Source organism: Aquarana catesbeiana, linkage group LG06 (assembly GCF_042186555.1).
Source record: "Aquarana catesbeiana isolate 2022-GZ linkage group LG06, ASM4218655v1, whole genome shotgun sequence".
Lineage (NCBI taxonomy): Eukaryota > Metazoa > Chordata > Amphibia > Anura > Ranidae > Aquarana > Aquarana catesbeiana.
In genome coordinates, this window is record NC_133329.1 from 341,058,664 (window position 1) to 341,080,782 (window position 22,119).

The window sequence follows — 22,119 nt, forward strand, 5'->3', positions numbered from 1 at the left end:
TTTATACTATCAAGAATGTAACAGGGGAGCTTGAATACAGATTTGTGGCTAGGAAAATCTAAAATTGTTTGGCAAGAATATCCAAAACTTCCAGGTGGACATGAAGAGGGTTGGGAATTAGGCAGGGAGATTTTGTTGTAGACATATCCAAGACATAAGAATTCGGGACCTGGCTCAGTCTTCAAGCTCCATCTATATAGCTAAATATCTTTCACCAGATTGACCCTTTAAGACCTTTATAATGCTATTAGCATCTCTACAGTTACACCTGCGGCAGCCATGGCTCCAGTGCCTTGCATGCTGCTATTTATGGGAATAAGGTAAAGAGATGTTCAAGGGTAACTTAGTTACACATACTTTGGACTCTGGATGGAGGGCTAATTTATTTTGACAGAGCTCACATCCCACAACAACAGGGGGTCTGAGAATGGCATACTGTGGAGTAGAATTGACATCACAAGGGTTAAGGTTTTACGCAATGACTTGCCCAAATCTAATTAAAACTATTGAATGCAGTTAATAAAAAACATCAAACGCAATTATTCATGTAGTGTCTGCCATCTACTAACCCCCAAGGACAACTTTGTTTTTACAGTTCGGTTCAGTCGATATCTGTCAGGAGTAATTATAGATGATGACTTTTTTTTAATTATCCGTGACAAAAACAAAAAGACATGTATCCAGCTTAAATGTCCATCTAATGAAGAGGAAAGACTTCATACGTTGTAGGATTATCTGTCATGTACTACTTTCACAGTGAGTGGGAGATGCCATAGATTTAATGGGATCAACCTGCACATCTACAATTCATCTTTAAAAGTAAGGCAAAAGAATCAATATGGTTATTAATTAGTTTCATTTAGGAGTATAGTGCAGAGTTCTAATGATCAACAAGAATTCTGTGCTGTTTTCCTATTAGGATGGCACTTTTGTCAAATGAATAGAGGAAAGAGAAACAGACAATTAGCGAGATCATCTAAAATGGATACAATAATCTACTTTATAATTTTCTTTATGTGCATCAATACATTTAGGAAACCATGCATGCCTAGAGAAATCTTCAAGTGTATTTAAAGAGACACCCCAGCCGCAAAGGGAAAGTATATTAAGTAGTCATAATGGTCATTAGAGATGGGCCGAACAACCCCCAGTTCAGTTTGTGCCAGAACTCTCGAACATCACAAAAGTTCGAACCCGAACCCTATTAACCGTTTGCCGACTGCCTTCCACAGATATACTGTGGCAGGTCGGCTCTATTGCGTGAAACGACGTACCTGTGTGTCATTTCGTGCAATAGATAGCAAGGGCTAAAAAGGGAGCCAATCAGCAGGTCTGGAGGACCCGTTGTCTGCTGGGGACCCATTGATCGTTCCCCAGAGAGGCAGAAGAAGGCAGATCACCCTGACTCAGCTGGTTTGGTGTAGGTCTGATGCAAGGTCTCATTTCTTAATAGAAAAGAAAACAATTGGCGCTAGTTAAAGTAGGGGAGGGTTATAACATTGGTCAGTTCTTTTTTTTGTTTTTGTCATCTGTATTCCATTGTGGAGATTTATCTTCCCTTAGATTTCCATAGCCAAAACCGGAAGTGAGAGGAAAGTGAGAAGGGATTCCTGGTTGTTCCTGGTGACACCATAACTAGTGTCCCCATTGGAGGATCTCCCCTCTAATTCTGTTCTGGGGACAACCCAAAATTTGGGATTTTCTCACACTTTCACTCTTAAAACAGAGTTCCAGCCACCAAATTTTTTAATTTTTTTAATAAGGACACTTACCTGTGCAGGGAGCCCACAATGTCGGCCCCCCGAGGCCGATCCGTCCATCTGATCGGGTGCAGGTGGCGCCACTCTAACTAAGAGAAACCCGCAGTGGAGCCTTGTGGCTTCACTGCTGGGTTTCCTATTGCGCATGCGCGAGTCGCGTGGCGCTTTGTGAATGGCCAGCTTGGGGACACACACAGATCCCAGAAGACAGCGGGGGAGGGGGGATGGGGATCGGCTCGCCGCACAAGAGTACTTCATTAAAGGTGAATTAGAAAAAAAAAAGTTATCCAAAAATCAGTGGTGGAGGGGTTGTCTTTCCTTTAAGACAAGGTTCTAAAAGTTGGTGGAACTCCGCTTTAATGGCATCAATAGGCAGGACACCCGAGGAGGATGAAGCTGCCTAATGAGGATACAGACAACAATAAAAACTTGACAGCTGTTTTAATTCCTCTCCATTCTATCCAAAACTAAAAAAAAAAGTTTTGCCTTTTAGTTATACTTTAAATAGAACTTTTCCAAAGTGCTGGAAAATATTTGTGTGGGATGACATGCATTAGAGCTTTTGAATCGCTTGTTTTTGCACCCTTTTTAAACTGTACATGGCGATATATATATACCAGATTGTTGCCACCTAAGCTTCAATTGGTTGCTTTATTTACCAGTATTGTGAATAAGTGCAGCCTGGTGGGCTAGGGACCCATACACATCTTGCCTTCCTGGTGCATTGCATTAAGCACATGTGTTAAGGTGCTTTTTTTTTCAAAATGCCCAATAAAAGGGACATGCACCATTATGGGTAACACAATGCACTACCACACATAGTAGTATGATACACGATTGTGTGTTAGAGATGCATTGCCTTATTTCATTGACTGCCATTCAAAGTGAATGGCACTGCAATGGGCTAATGCATTTAACATCGGGCAAAAATGTGTAGTACTAAACTTTCAACAAAAATGTCCAACTGATGGTTCCAGGTGTCACAAAAAGCTCAAACGATCCTCCATAAATATGAAGCTTGTGGATAAACGGATGCTATTCCGATAACTTTGTGCAAAGAATATATCGTATGTGTAACATCAAAGGTGATCACAGGGAGGAAGCACCACCACCAACATTGAGAAGGCTTACCAGATGGCGTTGACCCAAAAGAGCATACGCCCAACTGGGTCAAATCAGGCTTGGGTGGTATGTGGTGATGGTCGTCCCGGAAGGATGATGGAAATGAAAATTCGGAAGCTGACCAGTAGCTAGTAGGTCCCTCAGAGTGATGATGCAGAGCAATTGGCCATTAAATGGGATGAGAAGGAGAGAAGCCACATAGTGTCATTCCCACTGCCGCCATTCTTACTACAGCGCTGATTTTAACATTTTATGTGAGTGTACCCTTTTTTTAAATAAAATTTGGTATATTTTATACGGAATCACACTATGTGGCTTCTCTCCTTCTCATCCCATTTCATGGCCAATTGCTCTGCATCATCACTCTGAGGGACCTACTAGCTACTGGTCAGCTTCCGAATTTTCATTTCCATCATCCTTCCGGGACGACCATCACCACATACCACCCAAGCCTGATTTGACCCAGTTGGGCGTATGCTCTTTTGGGTCAACGCCATCTGGTAAGCCTTCTCAATGTTGGTGGTGGTGCTTCCTCCCTGTGATCACCTTTGATGTTACACATACGATATATTCTTTGCACGAAGTTATCGGAATAGCATCCGTTTATCTACAAGCTTCATATTTATGGAGGATTGTTTGAGCTTTTTGTGACACCTGGAACCATCAGTTGGACATTTTTGTTGAAAGTTTAGCGCTACACATTTTGTTTTGCCCGTTGTTACATATCCATATTCCATTGGTTGTGTTAGCTGCTTATTTTTCACCCATTGTTTGGCCGTGCAGAATTTTTGATATCCTAATGCATTTAACATGCATTAAGCTAATGTGCACATTTCCGCAACGTACCACAGCAGAAAAGAGGGTTTTCGCCCTAAATCATGCACTGGCTTTGTATATATGCATGTGGTTTAGAGATTCATGTTACATTCTTGATAATATAAAATAAATAATACATCCAACAGGAAGGCCACATGCACACTGGGTATTTAGCTCTGATGCATAGGGCTACAGTGTTTAGCCGTGGGCAGAGGGAACAGGTGCGTCATCCAGCCCCACTGCAGGGAGCCTATCAAACTTGAGAATAGGACAACTGCAGCAGGTGGACAGTGCACTCAGCAGTACTTCCATTTAGGGCAGTATGTGCCCAGGGACGCATGTCTGGAAAGCAAGAAGTCTGTGTTTTAGGCATTCATCCCTGGGTACATAATGCCCAAACCAGAAGTACCCAATGGTGCATTGCCCAGCCACATCCAGCCCTAGCAGCTGTCAGCCTCTCATAGAGGCTGGATGATGCATCTGTGCCCTCTTCCTGCGGCTAATCGGTGGAGCCTCACGCACTGGGTCTGAGAACCCTTCATAATGATCACAACAGGCATGCAGAGTCAGGAACTCAAAAACTGGGACTTCACAAGTAGATGAAAACATGAATTTTGGGTGGACTGAGCCAATAACAATTCAAATTGTGTCTCCTCATTTAGTTCAGCTCACAGGAAAATATCATGTTAAACAAATGCCTCATATTTAGATTTTATTTGTTTTCTTTTCAGGCCATGCACAAATCAATATACAATTTCAAATTGCCACAAGCTGTTTTATTTGAATGACCACACAGGCTGTAAATGTATCAGAGAGTTACAATATACTTTTCCTTTATTTGCCACATAGATTGGTGATAAAAACCATATGACTCAAATAGTTTTCAATATCAGATAAAAATGTTGCATTATGATTAATGTAGCTATTCAGCTTTATTACTGAACCATTAATATTAATATACATTATTACCTGGGGCTTTATAAAATAAGCAATCAAGGCTAATAAATAAGAAAGAATGCAATGTGCTAAGTGCTGTAACCCATAGCAACCACTGAGCCACTATGTTTCACTGTTCTAGCTGTTGCAAAGTGATTTATGTGAAAAATGTTTGCTGTTTTGCTGTTTTGTGGGATACTGCAATTACTACTTACTGCATCATAAAATAATGCATATTTTATTATACTTATGAATGTATTTATTACACACATTTCATATTACAATTGCCTGATGTGTGGCCCAGATCTGTCTAGGGAAAATGGTAAGTTTTGACCAGTATTATGGATGCCAATAAAAGTTTCACTCAAATCGACTTTCATGCAGGCTTAAAGAGACAAAGTAAAAGTTTGTTCTTAAAGGGCTCCCATGTCCCAATTACCATCACCAGTGATCCCATGCCCACGCTCCTTCCTTTGCTGCCAGCAGATAGAAGAGTTATTACTTCTGAGTATAGGGGTGCACAGGTCTAGCAGCCAATTCCTAGGCCCGAACACTGTTACATGACGGAGGGAGTTACAGTACGCTACAGTAGATCCCAGTACCAGCTGCAGTACAGGCAGAAGCAGCATGGAATCATTGGTAAGGTCCGTTTAGTTGGGTCAGGAGTGCCTTTAAAATACATTGTCAAATAACTCTTAATGAACAAAAGGGTCTCTTTGAACTTACTAAATACACAATTATAGTTTAATAACATTTTTAAGATTCTTTTTCTGTCAAGCCTTCTAAGCCAACACTGACCCCATATGGTGAACCAAATTAGAATCACAGTAGCCCAACCTGACTCTGAGTATTCAGGAGAAGAAACAGTAATTAATTATAATAAAGGAAGTCTGAGTGGCTTCTTGGGGACATAGACTCCAGGGGACCCATGAGGATATTAAAAAAAGTTCTACATGGCTCTGCTGTTTATAAAAAATCTATTTCAGCTTAGCAATTCTTTTTGGAAGGTGATTAGCAATAGCTGCCTTCTTATTCCTCTCAGTAAAGATTGTAATTCCACTTTTGTTAAAAAATGCTACACAAGCCATTTTGTAATTTAATGATATTGAAAATGACTTTTCTATTTCAATCTACAGCCACTGCAATTTTCTACAACTGTCTAAAAAATGGAATGCAACATGGCAACCTGAAGGCATTCTGTACAGCACTGGGGTACTGAATGCCCCCTCAAATGTAAATGTTTTGCTTCTTTGATTGGCTGAATGATTTTAGGAAGTAACATTTCAGGCATCCCCTGCAATAGGAATTTCATTTTTGGTGAATTACTACCTAAGGCTTGTCTACTGAAAGGATGAAAATGTGCAGCTTTCCTAATTAGAACACTAATATTTGGCGGGTATAATGAAGGCTGACCCTTCTTATTCATGATCAGTCTGAGAAAGGATAGGGAAACAGCTATTTCTTAGGAACAGAAACAGTTTGGAATCTGCAACAAAGTTAGCTAAAACCCTAGCAATGTACATAGATGTCCTAGAGGGGATCATGTTTATTGAATAAGAGCAGAGTTACACTTTTAGATACGATCATAAACAATACTGTATATACCCAAATTCCCGGTACCTGGTAGCATTGTTTCAATATTGTAGTATACAGTGCATTAAAATCCAATTTAAAAACTGCATTCCAAATCTTAAAGAAATGCTTTACAAAAGCATGTCAGAATAAAATTATAGATTTTAATATACACAGACCCTTATGCAAGGTTACACGAACAAATCCTGGGACTATGTAGAGTCTTCTGTGAATATCATTATTTGTATGTTTTGGGTGAACACTAGTCAAATTGGTCACTGGATTTTCAAAGTCTTGAAGACCACGAAGAAGAAACTATAATTTGAAAATACTTCTTGCCTATCAGTTTGATTGAGCAAGCCAGGGAGCTTTGTTTCAACTAAGTTCAGTAAAAGTATACATTTCCTTAAAATTAACTTAAAAAAATATGAACTTACATGTTTGTATTTGCTGTTGAAGTCAGCCATTCTCCAGCCAAACCAATAATGTCCAGTCCAGTTGAGAGCTGATTAAAAAAACGTGGATGACCTAAAAAAAAAAATTCTTTATTTTATTTCTTATACATTCCTTATTATCCTTTGTATTTTGCCATAGAGAGTAATAACATACAAATTCAGGTTTATATATTATAGTAGGTCTACAGTCAAAGAAGATAATTATCCACTAGCTCATTTGTCCATTCTGCTCCCTGAAGTCTAGAACTATATTCACTGCAGAAACCACTGTTTTGGGATTCCTTGGCAGTCAAATGCCTAGGTATTTGGTACCATGATCTCTGTTGGAGGAGAGAATAAACCAATCTCAGCTTTTGAAATTATGCAACCAAATGGAAATTTGGTCTCATGGCTAGCCGTGGTGGATGCCCGGAGTGGCAGTTCCTTCAGTGGAAGTAATTATTTTAGGATTTGTTTTCTTACTATCAAGGAGTGGGATGGGCAAGGTAATGGATAGGACTGCTATCAGTTGGTGCAAAGAACACTGATCTGATCTGATCTTTTTTCGCTCAACCATTTTGAAATTTCATGCTGCGCATCTACTTAATGCAGTCATTTCTGGAATTAAGGAAGCCCAAGCATGAGAGGTTTAATCAAAATTTATGGTAAATGTGTAGGTTTGGTGACCATATTTTGAAGGTCTAGTTAGGGCTGTTGTCTCCAGGTTTTGGACTTGTTCAATGACCAAGAGCAGCTAGTTAGATTTCACCTTTTGTCAGTTTAGTGTCATCAAAAAGATATTAAACAGGGTTTATTGGTTAGTTTTGAGCAGCCTTTTTCAACCAGGGTGCCCAGGCACCCTGGGGTGCCTTGAGGTTTCTTCAGGGGTGCCTTTCTACATGGGGGAATCCTAACAAACAATGACATCATCAGTAATAAGGAGGATGTCTGTTGCCTCCAAAGCATCCTTGTTTGACCCTCCTGTGCCCCTCTCCCTCAGCACTGGGGTGACATTAGCTGACTGATGGAGAGCAATATAGGGAGAAGAGAAACATTGGAATACTAGTCAGTACCAGTGTGCAAAAATGTAATTGCTTTGGAAGAATAAATCACCACTAACGTTGGGGTTCCTATGTGTGGATGTTGCTGCTTTATTTATTTGTGCTTGTACTGTGTCATTTGGCCCCCTGCAACACCTAAAAAACCTGGCTGATCCTGCCAGTTTCTTCCCACCCCTCTGTAAACTGACTATGGTGTATCATGGCTGCTGAGACCAGACACCATGGTCAGTATACGTGCCTCTGTCATCAGCAGCCTGATATCTGCTCTCCTCTCTGCATTACACCATCAACACTGTCTCCTGTTGCAGTGTCCCCCTCTGTAAACGATTTAAAAAAATATAAATGCTGTAAATACCTCATTTAAGAGCTGAGATTGTGATTACATGGCCAGCCAGCTCTCTCCTCCTCTCCTCCTCCCCTCCAGACTGACATCAGCAGAGGAATCTCAGCCCCGCTTGCTGCATCTCTCAGAGGAGAAAAGGAGAAAGCTGGCTGGTCCTGTGATTGCATGTGAAATTAGGTATTTGCAGCATTTATTTTTATAAATATCACACAGAGGGGGATACTACAATAGGAGGCAGTGCTGATGGTGTATACAGGTTAGAGTGGCCTAACAACCACTTTAAAGCTATTAGAATAGGTTTTTACATTTTAGAATGGGGTGCTTCAAGACTGTCCGTAATTCTAAAGGGTGCCTTGAAATGGTCTATAATTTTAAAGAGTGCCTTGACTAAAAAAAGGTTGAGAAACACCGGTCTAGAGTAGTCACAACAATGAAAAGGATTCATTGGTAAGTTTAAGGTAGCCAAAACAACAAAAAGGGTTGAATGGTCATCGGCTTGTTGACAGTTAGTATACTTTTCAAATTTACTAAATAAAAACCTATGAAGCAGGAGTCCCTAGTCAAGGAAAACTTTATTTGTGTTTAGGGCCTATAAACAAGCTCTGTAATGGGATGAACAATCTGACATCTGTGCCTATAAAATGAATTTGGCAACAGGAAAAAAACACAACAAATGTGCAGGGCTGAAAGACAGAACCTATTTCAGCTGTATTCCAGTCCATAAATCAGATGACTGGGTCACATACAGCTCATGCAGTATCAACAGTAACACAATCTGCTTTCAGTGACATGTATTCTGTCAACAAACTGTACTGCAAGGTGTAAAAATCGACAGGGTTATTAATGCTAATAGTAAAACAGATCACTCAGTAAGGCACTTAATGGGGCTGTGTTAGCCAAAAGTGAGCTTTGTTCATCAGCTGCAGAAGAATAAAGTGCTATTATCAAAGACTATTGCCTAAAAGAGTGCAACTTTGTAAATATATCTTCATCATACAAACATACAAAAAATAATGCTAAAAAAATAGCAACATCCATCATGTTCCATCTATTTTATTTCTAAACTGTTTAAAAATGCTGTTTATCCAGAAGAAGGTAAAGAGAAGCCACAGTTGTTGGTCAATTATCCTGCCTGTGCAATAGCGCTCAGATCAATTTGCTGGAAAACTCACTCCATTGATAAAACCTATATATTAATTTAAATTCTTTATCAAGATAGATAACATTTTTAATAAGAACACCACCCAATCTACATTTAAACTTACATTTACCTCCATGAAGTATATCTAAACTCAAAAACAAAAATGTAGTATACTGTAGCCTGCCAGTCCTTAGATGTAGTGACTGCATTCGTTTTTACTTTTCAGACTAAGAATATTTCCAGCAAGTACAGAAAATACCTTCTTGATCTTGCCAGAAATATAGTAGCCTTGTAACTTTCTGGGTGTTTAAAATAAAGCACTTTATCTTTATTGTATAAAGTTTTTATTTACTAGTCCTATAAATCCATCATAATGGAAATTAAAAAAGGCAGACATGTGTGAAAAAAAGTCCACTCTGTGTAACATTTATGGCTCCCTCCATACAATGAAGAAATGAGCGTAGCCACCCAAGTTTAGGAAGTATGTTATCTGCAGGATTACTAAGTGAAAACGAATAAATAAAAACTAAAAGTAGAAATGTACTGCGGCAGCCACATCTGGAGATTAGTAAATTGCAATGTATTACATTTTGTATTTGGGTTTAGATCTGCTTTAAATTTGCAGTCTTGACCATTCCTTTGTAGAAAATTGGTAGCATGGACTAGAGCTAAGTGCTTAGCACTCCTTTGCAGCACTGGGTTCTGGTTTCAACTATTCCAAGGACACTCCTAACATGGCGTTTGTATGTTTTTCTTGTTTTTCCTGTTTTTCATGGATTTTCTCCCCCCCCCAAAAAAGGAAATGTTTCAGGGCAACTACCTTTAACCCAATTTGATGCTAATGTGTGTGTGTGTGTGTGTCTGTGTATGACAGTAGGATTAGATTGTTATTAATCATCACTTTAGGGAACAGGGAGTGTTTTTTTTTTTTTGTTATATTATCTACAAAGTACTGTTGAATATGTCCTTTCTGTATGAGTGAAATAAATCCAAATTCCGCTTACAGAAAACCTTGCTTGATACTGAAATATATCAGCTGTTCACTTATATGAAACATTACAAGGGTTTATGTATAAAGACCAATGTATAAGAGACCATTCCCAGAACAGCCTATCAGATTCCATTTGTCACTTTTTCCATGTATAAACCCCAAAAAATTGCCTAATTTATCTCTATTGGTAATTATACAGATGTTTCACTGTTCTAGGAGCCCTTTGCCTTCTTGAATAATATTAGACTCCCAAATGATCTCTTTTTGAAATAAAAGTACAAAGTTTTTGCTTTACAGCGGATTTAAGCTTGTTAATGCTCAACTTTGCAAGATATAAACACTGTGGTTTCTGTTGGATAAGGCTGGAGGAGCAGGTCAATCAAAGCCCTTTAGTAGGAAAATAGTATGAAAAACAGCCTTGTTGAATTTCTCTCCATTGTACACCTGGAGAAAGCTGTTCTTAATGTTAGCACACCTGTCAAGACAGATTGAGTTCACATGGGCACAAAGAATCCATTGTACACATACACAATCATCTTTTATTCCACAGATCAAACATAGATCGTGCCATGTTCCTTTTCTATATTATATGTACAGTATATCCCCAAACAATGGGAATGCCAGGCTGCACTTTGAAGTTTGTAACCTGGGTAGTAGCAAAAATAAAACATTCTTTATTTCAGTAGATAATTGATGAATTGGGAAAAAAAGTCAGAACAATGTTTCTGGAATGAATGAGGGAAAGGACAAAGACACTACCACAAACCCTTGCTGTGTATGTTGTAGCTGTTGCACCTGCCCAAAGAATTTCTGACTTGGCGGAATGGGTGATGAGAGAGGGACCCACATAAACAACCCAATAATAGCAAGTGATAACCCTGACTTCAAGCAATGCTTGTATGACTTCAGACAAGTCTAAACTTTTAAGGTGAGATAATGAGCACCTGGATTAGTAAAGAGAAGCTTAATATTACACAGAGATCATTTATTTTCATTTAAAGGGTCCTGGTCATTGACTGTTCTCTTCCCTGCCCGTTTCTTTAGAAAATATTGGCATCTGTCCAGATATCAGTCTATCTGTGACAGCCAAAGGTCATGTTATGAGGGGCATTCTCAATGTATATGACAATCTAATGTCCACCTAAACCCTATATCCTTGTAGGTGGAGTGCAGTGGCTATAACACACACAGTCCCAGTGCAGTGAAAGAACTTGTATTGAACAATGCAAAGACAGTTCACAAATAACGTGCTGGGGAGGCAGCCCAGCCAGGAACACTCTCACAGGTCCAACAGTGTGTAGAGAGCAGGTTTCAGCCGGACTGGCAGGGCCTGTAGAGAAGGGCAGAATGTGGCCTGACTGTCTTACACCCAAGCAGCCAGGTGTCCAGAGAAGCAGCAAACTCTACACTTTCCCTCCTCATCAGGAACCTTTCCCTGATGTTAGTTCTGTCCCTACCAGTTGGGGTACATGTCCCTACTCTACCAACTTGCAAACGCACACTAAATCTGGGAGCCAGGGCCTTAAAAAGGCTCTGCCTAAACCAAGATGGCTGCAGGAGTCACATGAGTTGGCAGCATCCAATAGGATAGCTTCCCCAGTGACCCAGGAAACCACAGAGGAGCCATATTCCTCTTGACTTCCTCTCTAACTGCAGTGCCACTGCGGACGAGTGCCACCTGCAGGGGAGAAAGTAGACCGCACCTGTCTAAATGCTGATGGATACCTCTTATTTACCCCAGTACACAAAAGGCAAGGTGCACTATCATAAACCACTAGTGTAAAGCCACTTCTGTCTCATTGTGCTTTAGACCACATGTTGGACAGGGATTTCCCCTTTTTGTAGAATTCCATACTACTGAAAGTAAGATTTTGAAGGGGGGTCTTATCCATTAATACTCATCTGAGATGCAGGAAAGTAGGGACAGACTGGGAATGATAAAACGGACAGTTCAGAAGTAATAGGTGATAAAGAAATGGATCTGATTATCAAGTAAAAATACAGAACTGTACTATAACTGCTGCTTTAAACATTATGGTTAAACAGTATGGTCTAAACCTGTGTCATGACCTCCCTAGGATCTTTTAGGTAGCTAAAACAAGCAAGCTAAGAATGTTTTCTGACATGACCATCTGGGAACATACTGTATGTCAAAGGTTTCCTGCACCTTGTTTGTTGTCTATCTATAATGTGACATGCCATACTTGGTAATCTATTCCAAATTAGATATGGTGACAAGCTGCTAGCGTCTAACACTGTTGACCAATCATGTACTGTATGTGCTTTCTACACTGTATAAATATATCTTTGTCAAAGAGTGGTGGTTTCTCTACTGCAGAGCAAGGGGGTCACAGTTGGTCATGATTATTTATTTTATTTTTTGTAGTGCTTGATTGGGAATTTCTATAAGGGTACACAGTGGCCCCAGGTTAGACTCATATCTGGGTGGCATCTCTTGGAAGTGCGTTGCGGGACTCCAGTCCATCTGTACTTGCTGTTGTGCCTGTTTTTTCCTAATGTCTGTCTTGGCTGACAGGATTGCTGAAGAGATTCTCACTGAGTAAATTGGTGAGGAGTATCAGGAGAGTAAAACTACCAGTGGGTCACTAAGTCTGATTACAGGTCCAGCTTAGAAGACACCCTCCTTAGAAAGGCAATTGGCTAAACTTGATTAACTTCAAGCAGCAATTTCTGCTATCTTACTCTCCCAAGCACCTTTGTTGTCTGGGTTGCAAGCAAATAAAAAGGGAGTCTTCATAAACGCCCCCTTAGAGTGTGTATGGAGCCCCCTTACAGTGTGTATGGATGGCCCCTTCCTGTTCCAACATGACTGCACACCAGTGCACAAAACAAGGTCCATAAAGACATAGATGAGCGTGTTTGGGGTGGAGGAACTTGACTGACCTGCACACAGTCCTGACCTCAACCCCACAGAACACCTTTGGGATGAATTAGAGCGGAGACTGAGAGCCAGGCATTCTCATCCACATCAGTGCCTGACCTCACAAATGCGCATCTGGAAAAATGGTCAAATATTACCATAGACACACTCCTAAACCTTGTGGACAGCCTTCCCAGATGAGTTAAAGCTGTTATAGCTGTAAAGGGTGGGCAAACTCGATATTGAACCCTACGGACTAAGACTGGGAAGTCATTAAAGTTCATGTACGTGTAAATACGGATGTCCCAATACTTTAGAAAATATAGTGTATATATAGTATACAAGGTAAATAAGGTGTGGTATTGGTAAATACTGAAAGAAAAACAGCTCTCTAAATTATTATAGTTTCTATGACTATGTATGTTTTGTGTATGTGGAAGTATTTCTTGGAATGGGAAGAGTGATTTACAACTTAAATGCAAAGTTTGCCTTTGTTCGCCTTTTTTTTCTCTAAATTCCAGCTCTCCTATGTACCAATAAAACATGAATGCTTACTTATTTTGCAAAAATAAAACAGCTTTTCATTAATTCTATGCCCTGGCTTTCCTAACTCTCTTCACAGCTGTGAACACACTGCTCAATTTGTTCTGCCTTACATCCTGATCAGACTTTAGGTCATGACACAGGAAGGAGTTGACCAGCTGAGGGTAGATGATGCAGAGTGTGTGCTAACGAGATCAGCTGGTCAACTCCTTCCTGTGTCATGACCTAAAGTCTGACCAGGAAGTAAGGCAGAAGTAATCGAGCAGTGTGTTTACACAGCTATGAAAAGAGTTCGGTAAGCCGGTGTAGAATTAATGGAAAGCTGTTTTATTTTTTCAAAATAAATACATTAATGTTATAGCACATAGGGGAGCTGGAATTTATAAGAAAAAAAGAGGAACTTAGCCTATAAAATGTAGTAGCTGAGCCACTAAAAAAGAGTGGGGGGTGTTTAGCAGTTAATTCTGACTGAATTCCACAACAAAGGCAGTCCTGTTATATAATACTAACTATCCCATTTTGTTTTGGGCTCCACAAACTTTCAAACCTGGCAGAACAATAAAATGTATTTACTGGCACCAATGACCACCACATACAACCAGACCATAACAAGCTTTTCTGCTTTCAGGCTTGTTGGGGCTAACACCAGTCTACAATCTCCTCAGACCCTCCAGCTCCACTCCATATATGACTGCCAGTCCAGGCCTGCAAAAAATGTGAAAGCCTACCTCTTTAACAAAATGATCTCTAAAAACAAAAGACACTTTGATAAATGTATCTAGTTTGTAAACAAGACTTTACTAGCATTTTAATTCCTTTAAGGGATGTTAAGCGTGGAATGATTTGTCATTTTGGACCTGGCATATTAAAGCTCTTCTCATTAAGACTTAAACTACACATTATGTGCAAAGCTGCAGCTGATTATCCATAAAGAGGATAATGAACACCGCTCTGTCCCTCCAGCCTTGCTCACAATCAGTGTGCACGCTTCATGTCCCGCATAGGCTCTGTGTATATGCAGGCTCCTACTGTACAGGAATTGCTGTCTTTTCCAAATCACTGCAGTTTAACTTAATGAAATGTTTCCCTTGTGATGCTTTAAGGTTTGGTGTTTTATGAGAATGGCAATCTTTTTAGGAAAGTGTTACCTCAGAGATTTCCACTATTCTGATCCTGTGTTGATATATATTACCATTAAGTAAATGCTGCTTATTCTGCACATTTACCAAAATGAGGTAATGCAAAGACAGAGTGAGTTTATGAGCGGCAGATTTCTTACTAAAGGACCTTTTTTTTGGCCTGATTAGGTTATATTTCAATATCTGGTGGGCAGCACTCGATAACCCCTAGAGAGCATTGTTTTAGGAACAAAGTAATAGGGCAGTTTAACCACTTCAGCCCCAGAACTGAGAAGAGCACTTTTTTGCGATTCGCACTGCGTCGCTTTAACTGACAATTGCGCGGTCGTGCGACGTTGCACCCAAACAAAATTGAAGTCCTTTTTTTCCCACAAACAAAGCTTTCTTTTGGTGGTATTTGATCGCCTCTGTGTTTTTTTTTTTTTTTTGCGCTATAAACAAAAAAAAAAAGAGTGACAATTTTGAAAAAAACGCAATATTTTTTACTTTTTGCTATAATAAATATCCCCCAAAAATGTCTAAAAAACTATTTTTTTCCTCAGTTTAGGCCGATATGTATTCTTCTACATATTTTTGGTAAATAGAATCGCAATAAGCGTATATTGATTGGTTTGCACAAAAGTTATAGCGTCTACAAAATAGGGGATAGTTTTATGGCATTTTTATTATAATTTTTTTTTTTATTAGTAATGGCAGCGATCTGCGATTTTTATCGGGACTGCAACATTATGGCGGACACATCGGACACTTTTGACACTATTTTGGGACCATTGTCATTTATACAGCGATCAGTGCTATAAAAATCCACTGATTACTGTGTAAATGACACTGGCAGGGAAGGGGTTAACCACTAGGGGGTGGTAAAGGGGTTAAGTGTGTCCTAGAGAGTGATTCTAACTGTAGGGGGGATGGGCTTCAACTCAACAGGGAGCAGTGATCTCTGTCATGACACAAGGCAGAATGGGGAAATGCCTTGTTTACATAGGCACTTCCCTGTTCTTCGGCTCCGTGACACGATCGCCGGGAGACCAGCAGACATCGAGTCCGCCGGTCCCACGGGCACGGTCACGCTGTATGCGGTGCGTGCACGCCTGCTATCCTCGCCTCTTAAAGGGGACATACAGTTATGCCCATTTGCCCACAGCTGCCATTGTGCCGACGTATATCGGCGTGCAGCGGTCGGCAAGTGGTTAAAGTAAAGAAAAAAGAAAACTATCTTCCAAGAATCATACAGTGGTTTTGTACATGTTTTACTTTCTTTTTTTTATTATGTTTATAATGTTTTTTTAGTCTGGTAATATGATTTAATGCTAGTCATATTTTTTTTCATTATCCATTATAATAGCTTTAGACACTTTTTCACATGTTTTCCTCTATTTCTTTGCTACTCTGTGAAAAAGTAAATTTAGGGAGATTAATAGCTGAAGAAACGTACATACATACATACATACATACATACATACATTCAGAGGGGGTTATTTACTAAAGCTGAAGAGTGTAAAATCTGGTACAGCTTTGCATAGAAACCAATCAGCTTCCAGGTTTTATTGCCAAAGCTTAATTGAACAAGCTGAAGTTAGAAGCTGATTGGCTACCATGCACAGCTGCATCAGATTCTGAGTGCTCCTATTGTGTGACTGGTCAAAGCAGGAACTCAACCCTTAGCTCAGTCTGGGGTTTCAGCCTGGCGAGCTGTGCCTGCTCTTTAGCTAACTCATAGTGCTCTGGGAATCCTTTGGTATGTATTAACCTACCTGGCGGTATGATTATTTCGGATTTTAGGTGCTGAAAGCGGTACAATTATTTTGCATGGAAATTTGGCGTTTTATATTGTAGGTCTGTAAATCTTAACAATAACACACTTAAATCTGTCCAAACCAGAGTCTAGTAGATATCCCGGGTATGATAAAGTTTGAAACACAAAAACATAAATTATAATATAATAAATAAAAATAAATAATTAAAAAAAAAAAAAAAATAGTAATAAAATAAATTTCCCCACAATTCACTATCGCTCAATTCTGCAAGTGTTCTAATTTACTATCGCTGTTTTCTAGCTGGTCTAAAGCCACTTTTGACGTAAAGGGACACTTTTTGGTTGCTATGGACAATCTCCAGTTTCCAGGCAGAAAGAACAGTGTATATCATGTAAAACTGCATGCAGGGCATGGGCCAAAGCACTGGGGACAAAAGGGATGTGAAATCATTTCATACAGTACTGTAATCTGTAAGATTACAGTACTGTATGTGTTATGATTTTTACTTTTTTTTTAATTTGCCGCCAGGTTCCGCCCCCGTGCGTCGCGCCGCTCGCAGGGAACGGAGCCTGGCACGGAGAGGCTTCGGAGGAGTACGGAGTCCTCGGACACTGCGGGTGACATCGCAGGATCCCGGGGACAAGGTAAGTAAAGCCGCCCCAGGATCCTGCAATGCGATCCCGAGTGTGGCTCGGGGTTACCGCTAATGGTACTGAATTTTAACCCCGAGCCACACTCGGGAATACCGCCAGGGAGGCTACATGTCTATTTATGAAACAAATATATATATATATATATATATATATATATATATATATATATATATTTTTTTTTTTTTTGTTTGTTTGTTTTTTTTGTTTTAATCCATGTTTGCAGCCTTTGTCAGGTTTTAATTGCTGTTTTCGTCTCTCTCAGGACATTTCCCTTTATTTTATGTCTCAGAGACTTTAAAGTGAAATGATATTTAAAAAGTGAATAATTGCTCTGCTTTAGCTGCTTGTGTCTTCCCATAGATTTGTATAAGGAGAGAAGCAGTTCTGAAGCGAACAAATGCCCGTTGACACAAACATAATTAAGGCCTACGTTTAGTTACAATCTTTTTTAATACGCACAACAAGGGATGGTACTTACCCCCCTCGGTGCTGCAGGGGTTAATATCTGCTAAACCTGTCATAGACACTCATCAAGAGTGCTGACTATGCCAGCCCTTTCTGCCCCCTCCTCCAGTCATAGAAGCTGTACTATAGCTTCCATCAATGAAAAGCAATCTATGAATGCAGGACAGACAAATGAATAAAAGGTCCGCCTCCTCCATTCATAGATTGCTTTTCATTGATGGAAGCTATAGTACAGCTTGTATAAATGGAGGAAGAGGCGGCATAGTCAGCACTTTTGGTAACTGCCTATGAGAGGTCCATCGACAGTATTAACCCCTGCAGTGGTAATCTTCTGAATGTGGGGGCAGAGTACTGAAGATTTCAACTAAGAGAACAGCCATCAGCACAAGGGACACTTCTCATTCAGTGTATGTACAGTCCCTTGCACAGATTTGTATATTAAAAAGCATTTAACTAACGGCAGTACCAGTATCACTGTGGTGTCCGAAACAAAGCCTTTTATTTGCAGAAGTAAGTAAGGCCCAGAGGAATTTACATCCTAACCACCATGAAAACCCTCATCTGACACTACTTCACAATTTTGTGAATGTACAGAATGTTGGCAATGGTAGCACATGCATGGTCAAGATAAGACTACCATATACCGTGGCAGCATTTTTATTGAATAATGATAAGAATAAAGGTTCATTCCAGAAAATTGGAATATTAAAATGATACTAAACCCAGGATCCTGCATTCACTATATTTGGTCTCCCACAGTACACAGAACATGAAAATGCAATTATTTAAATTAATATAAACTGCTAAACACCTTTTCTCATTAGCAGTATATAGCAGTCTTGTGACTTCTATCAATGTTTGGTTAAAATGTGTAGGAGTTTTCATTCTACTCTGACTGTACTATGAGGCTGCATGACTCCTGACCTTCTATCTGGACAGTGCTGATTGGCCCTGTGCTGATCACATGCACCTTCCCAAATAAAAAAAACTCTCTAGCAATTCACACCAAACTGAGCATGTGCAGAGTCTCTGTTCTATCAGGAAATGGACTGGGGACTGTGGAAGAAGGGGAGGATCAGAGAAGACAGGATCAAACAGCCTTTTTACATAATGCAGAGGATTAACAGTGAGCATAACAAGCAAGCATTACTGCATATACAGACTGATTTTACTGTTGTGAGTTTAGTAACACTTTAAGCTTAGAGATGACTACAGGGAACGCAGTTTACCTTCTCAGAGCTTCAGTTTTCTATTTAGGTATTTCGATTGTGCACAAATCCACCCGTCTTCCTTTAATGTCAGCACTAAAATCTCTTTCAAATCCACCAGTCTTCCATTAATGGCAGTACTAAAGTCTCTTTCAAATCCACCCGTCTTCCTTTAATGGCAGTACTTAAGTCTCTTTCTAAGTCACCAATTAGAGTCAAACCTAGAAATCTGAGTAGGATTGGTAATGTCAGAATCAGAGAGGAGATTTTAGACTGTACAGGCTTTGGGGAGAACATTCCTACTGCCCTACTACCCTCTGAGGTGGTCTGTGACTTCAGTGACTTACATAGAATTCAGATTAAGGTCAATTGGGTTGACGGACATTGTGATTTTTACAAAATTTCTGCATTCAGTAACACATCGCAGGGTTTCATTACAGCCTGGAACTGACCTTTTATTAATTGCACAGCTAATTATTAATAATTATAATTGCACAGCAAATTTTTTAAGTACCTGTTCGTACTCCATACTTCAGAGTATCCCTGCAGTCCACCAGGATTTGCTCTAGGGACTCAGGGTTGTCTGACAGTTCCAGGTTAAAGCCTTCTATCCCTTCTAGGAGCTGGTGAGGATGGTGGAAATCCAGGACTTTGGTGGATCTGTCGAAAGTTTTCCTCACATAATTCAAGAGAATGTCAACCACCTCCAAGAGAAACTGCATGGTGGATTCCTCTCCATTTTTGGCAGGCAGTAAATCTGCAGAACAAACAAGCTATTAGAAGGCCAGCCTTTGAATGTAAGGGCAAAAGATTGATCACCAGGTGACGGGGTGTCTGCTAGTTGCTAGGATCTTTATATATGGCTTGCTCCAGGAGAATACAAATTGTCTGCACAAAATCCTAAGTGCATTATCAGACATCACCCTGACAGTCAGAGTAGTTGCTCATTTGGAGTCAGCCATATTTCTTTGTCTAATCTCTGTCTCTCCCAGTCATCTTTGTTACTGTGATTAAGCACTTACACATTATACAGACATTCTGTGTTTAGAAAATAGCAGCAATTATTTCACAGGCAGCAATGCAATCTGTTTTAGATAGGCTTGAAGGCATATAGGATACATTACCACATGTACTAAAATGCATTTTTTTGTTAACATTTGACAACTTATTGCATTTAAAGGGAATTCCAGCTTGTTTATATGTCACTTGTTAAACAATGCAAAAGTGCTCATAAGATCATTTTGCAAAACATATGCTGTTAAAGTGAACCCTGGATGGCTAAATGCCTCTTTATAGCCCATTCCTCCAACAAGGCATATTTACCAATACATGCACTTTTGCCACCTTACTACTCCATGAGAGCCCTCACTCTGTTGCGCCAAGTATGGGGGAGCATCCATTTTGTTACAGTGCATGGGCCCTGACAACTGACTAGTCAAGCCCAAGGATTGTCACATGAGGAATGCAAAATGCACCGTTATATAGGGATGGGAGTGGGGGTCAGTGATAATATCCACCCAGGATTACACCGGAGCCTACTCAGAGTGGACTTTTGCACCAGGCAGGTAGCAAGGGAGCATAGATCAGGGAACATAATTGTTGGGAGGAAGGGGACACTTATACCTTGAATGGGCAAAGTGAAAGTGTCTTTTCAAAGCCTAAGTAAGCTAAAACAAAAAAAATAAAAAATCATCATAAGAGACATTACTAACCTTAAGTGAGATGTGTCCCTTGTGCCACCATGTCCTCCTTTCACCAAAATCTTCCTCTTCCATTGCCCCCCCCCCCCCCACTGTACTCTTCCAGTCTTCCAGTGTGGTGGGGGTTAACAGAACTAAAGGGTTGTGGCAGGCTCTCATCGGGAGTGCCCCACCATGCTCACACTTTCCAATCAGCTGCTGCATTCATAGAAGCCATTACTACAGCTTCCATGAATGAAACAGAATCTATGAAAGGAGGACAGGCTGATGACTGATAGGTCCCTCCATTCATAGATTGTGTTTCATTCATAGAAGCTTCTATGAATGGAGGAGGGGGGAGAGCAGGCATGGTTGGGTACTCTTGATGAGTGCCTATCTAAGCCCCCTAATTCTATCAACTTCCACCAGGCGGAGGGGTGTGGGGCATTGGAGGAGAAGATTTTGGAAAAAAGGAGGACACAGCAGCACACGGGACACATCTTATTGGAGGTAAGTAATGTTCCTGGTGCTGATTTTTTTTTTTATTTTTAGGTAAACTTAGGCTTTAAGTAGTGTGTACTTTTCTTTTCTATACTCCTCTGGCACTGACATTTAGCAACAGGTTGCTTGAGATTTTTTGTGTAAGTTTTCAGGCAGAGCCAGTCACAAATTAACAACTTTCAGGTCTGGCAACTGGCTGCTGGGACACTGGGCATTTCACTGTAGGGAGGTGAATGAAGTGCCATTTGTTCCTCGCAAACTGGAAGCACCAGGCATGTCACAGGTGGTCTACTAGTGGATCCAGGAGGAAGTGGAGTACAAGGAAAATACATTTGCACAGTTTAAAGTATCTGCTGTGAAATTAATCCATACCTCCCAACTTTTTGAGATGGGAATGAGGGACACCTATCAGCAAAAGTATGCAGGAATAGGACACACCCCTTCTACACCCCCTTAAAGGTGAATTGCACAAAAAAAACAAGATTGGTTAAACCCACAAGTGCTTTTTTACCACTACTATTCCTTTATATTGGCTTTTGGAATTTACAAATGCAGCAATTTAGAAATCAGATAAAGGGTTTAGTGCTGGAAAACACTTTTTGATAGATAAAAAATGCATTTTAAAAACATCTATATAGATCAGAACAAAATGAGGGACAAATTGAGGAACAGAGGGACATTGCTCCAAATCAGGGACAGTCCCTCGAAATCAGGGACAGTTGGGAGCTATGTTAATCTGTTACTTTGCCTAATATGGACAAAGGTAATTCTGTGCTTTGCTAATGTGGGGCAAAGCAAAAGGCTCAGTTACCTTCCCTCTTTCCCAGCAGCATCTATGTACCTTCCCTTTGCTCCACTGCCCCCTCGTACAGCCAGGTATGGACAAGCATGTGACTCATTCCTCTTCCTCCTATGTGACAGTATTAGTGACTAGGGCTAAGCTCAGGTGTGTTTGGAAACAAGTCTGAACCTGCCTGAGCTATCCCATCAGGAAACTGTCACTGCAGACCTTCAATCATAAGCAACCACATGTATACAATAGGGATATATCTCGGCCTCTTATGATTGACAGTTAACAGTGACAAGCTTCCTGGTAGACTACTTTGGGTGGGTTCAG

At 40.2% G+C, this 22,119-nt stretch overlaps 1 protein-coding gene across 3 annotated transcripts in view; it reads right to left on the reverse strand.

Moving 5' to 3' along the window:
• The window catches only part of LOC141147006 (glutamate decarboxylase 1), a 174,365-nt gene that overhangs the window by 45,780 nt on the left and 106,466 nt on the right, over positions 1–22,119 (reverse strand). For all 3 annotated transcript variants that reach the window (XM_073633928.1, XM_073633929.1, XM_073633927.1), the window contains 2 exons: positions 19,337–19,579; positions 6,644–6,734 (listed from right to left, as the gene is read on the reverse strand). In XM_073633928.1, coding sequence (XP_073490029.1) covers positions 6,644–6,734; positions 19,337–19,579 — 334 coding nt within the window. The remainder of the gene's footprint in view (positions 1–6,643; positions 6,735–19,336; positions 19,580–22,119) is intronic.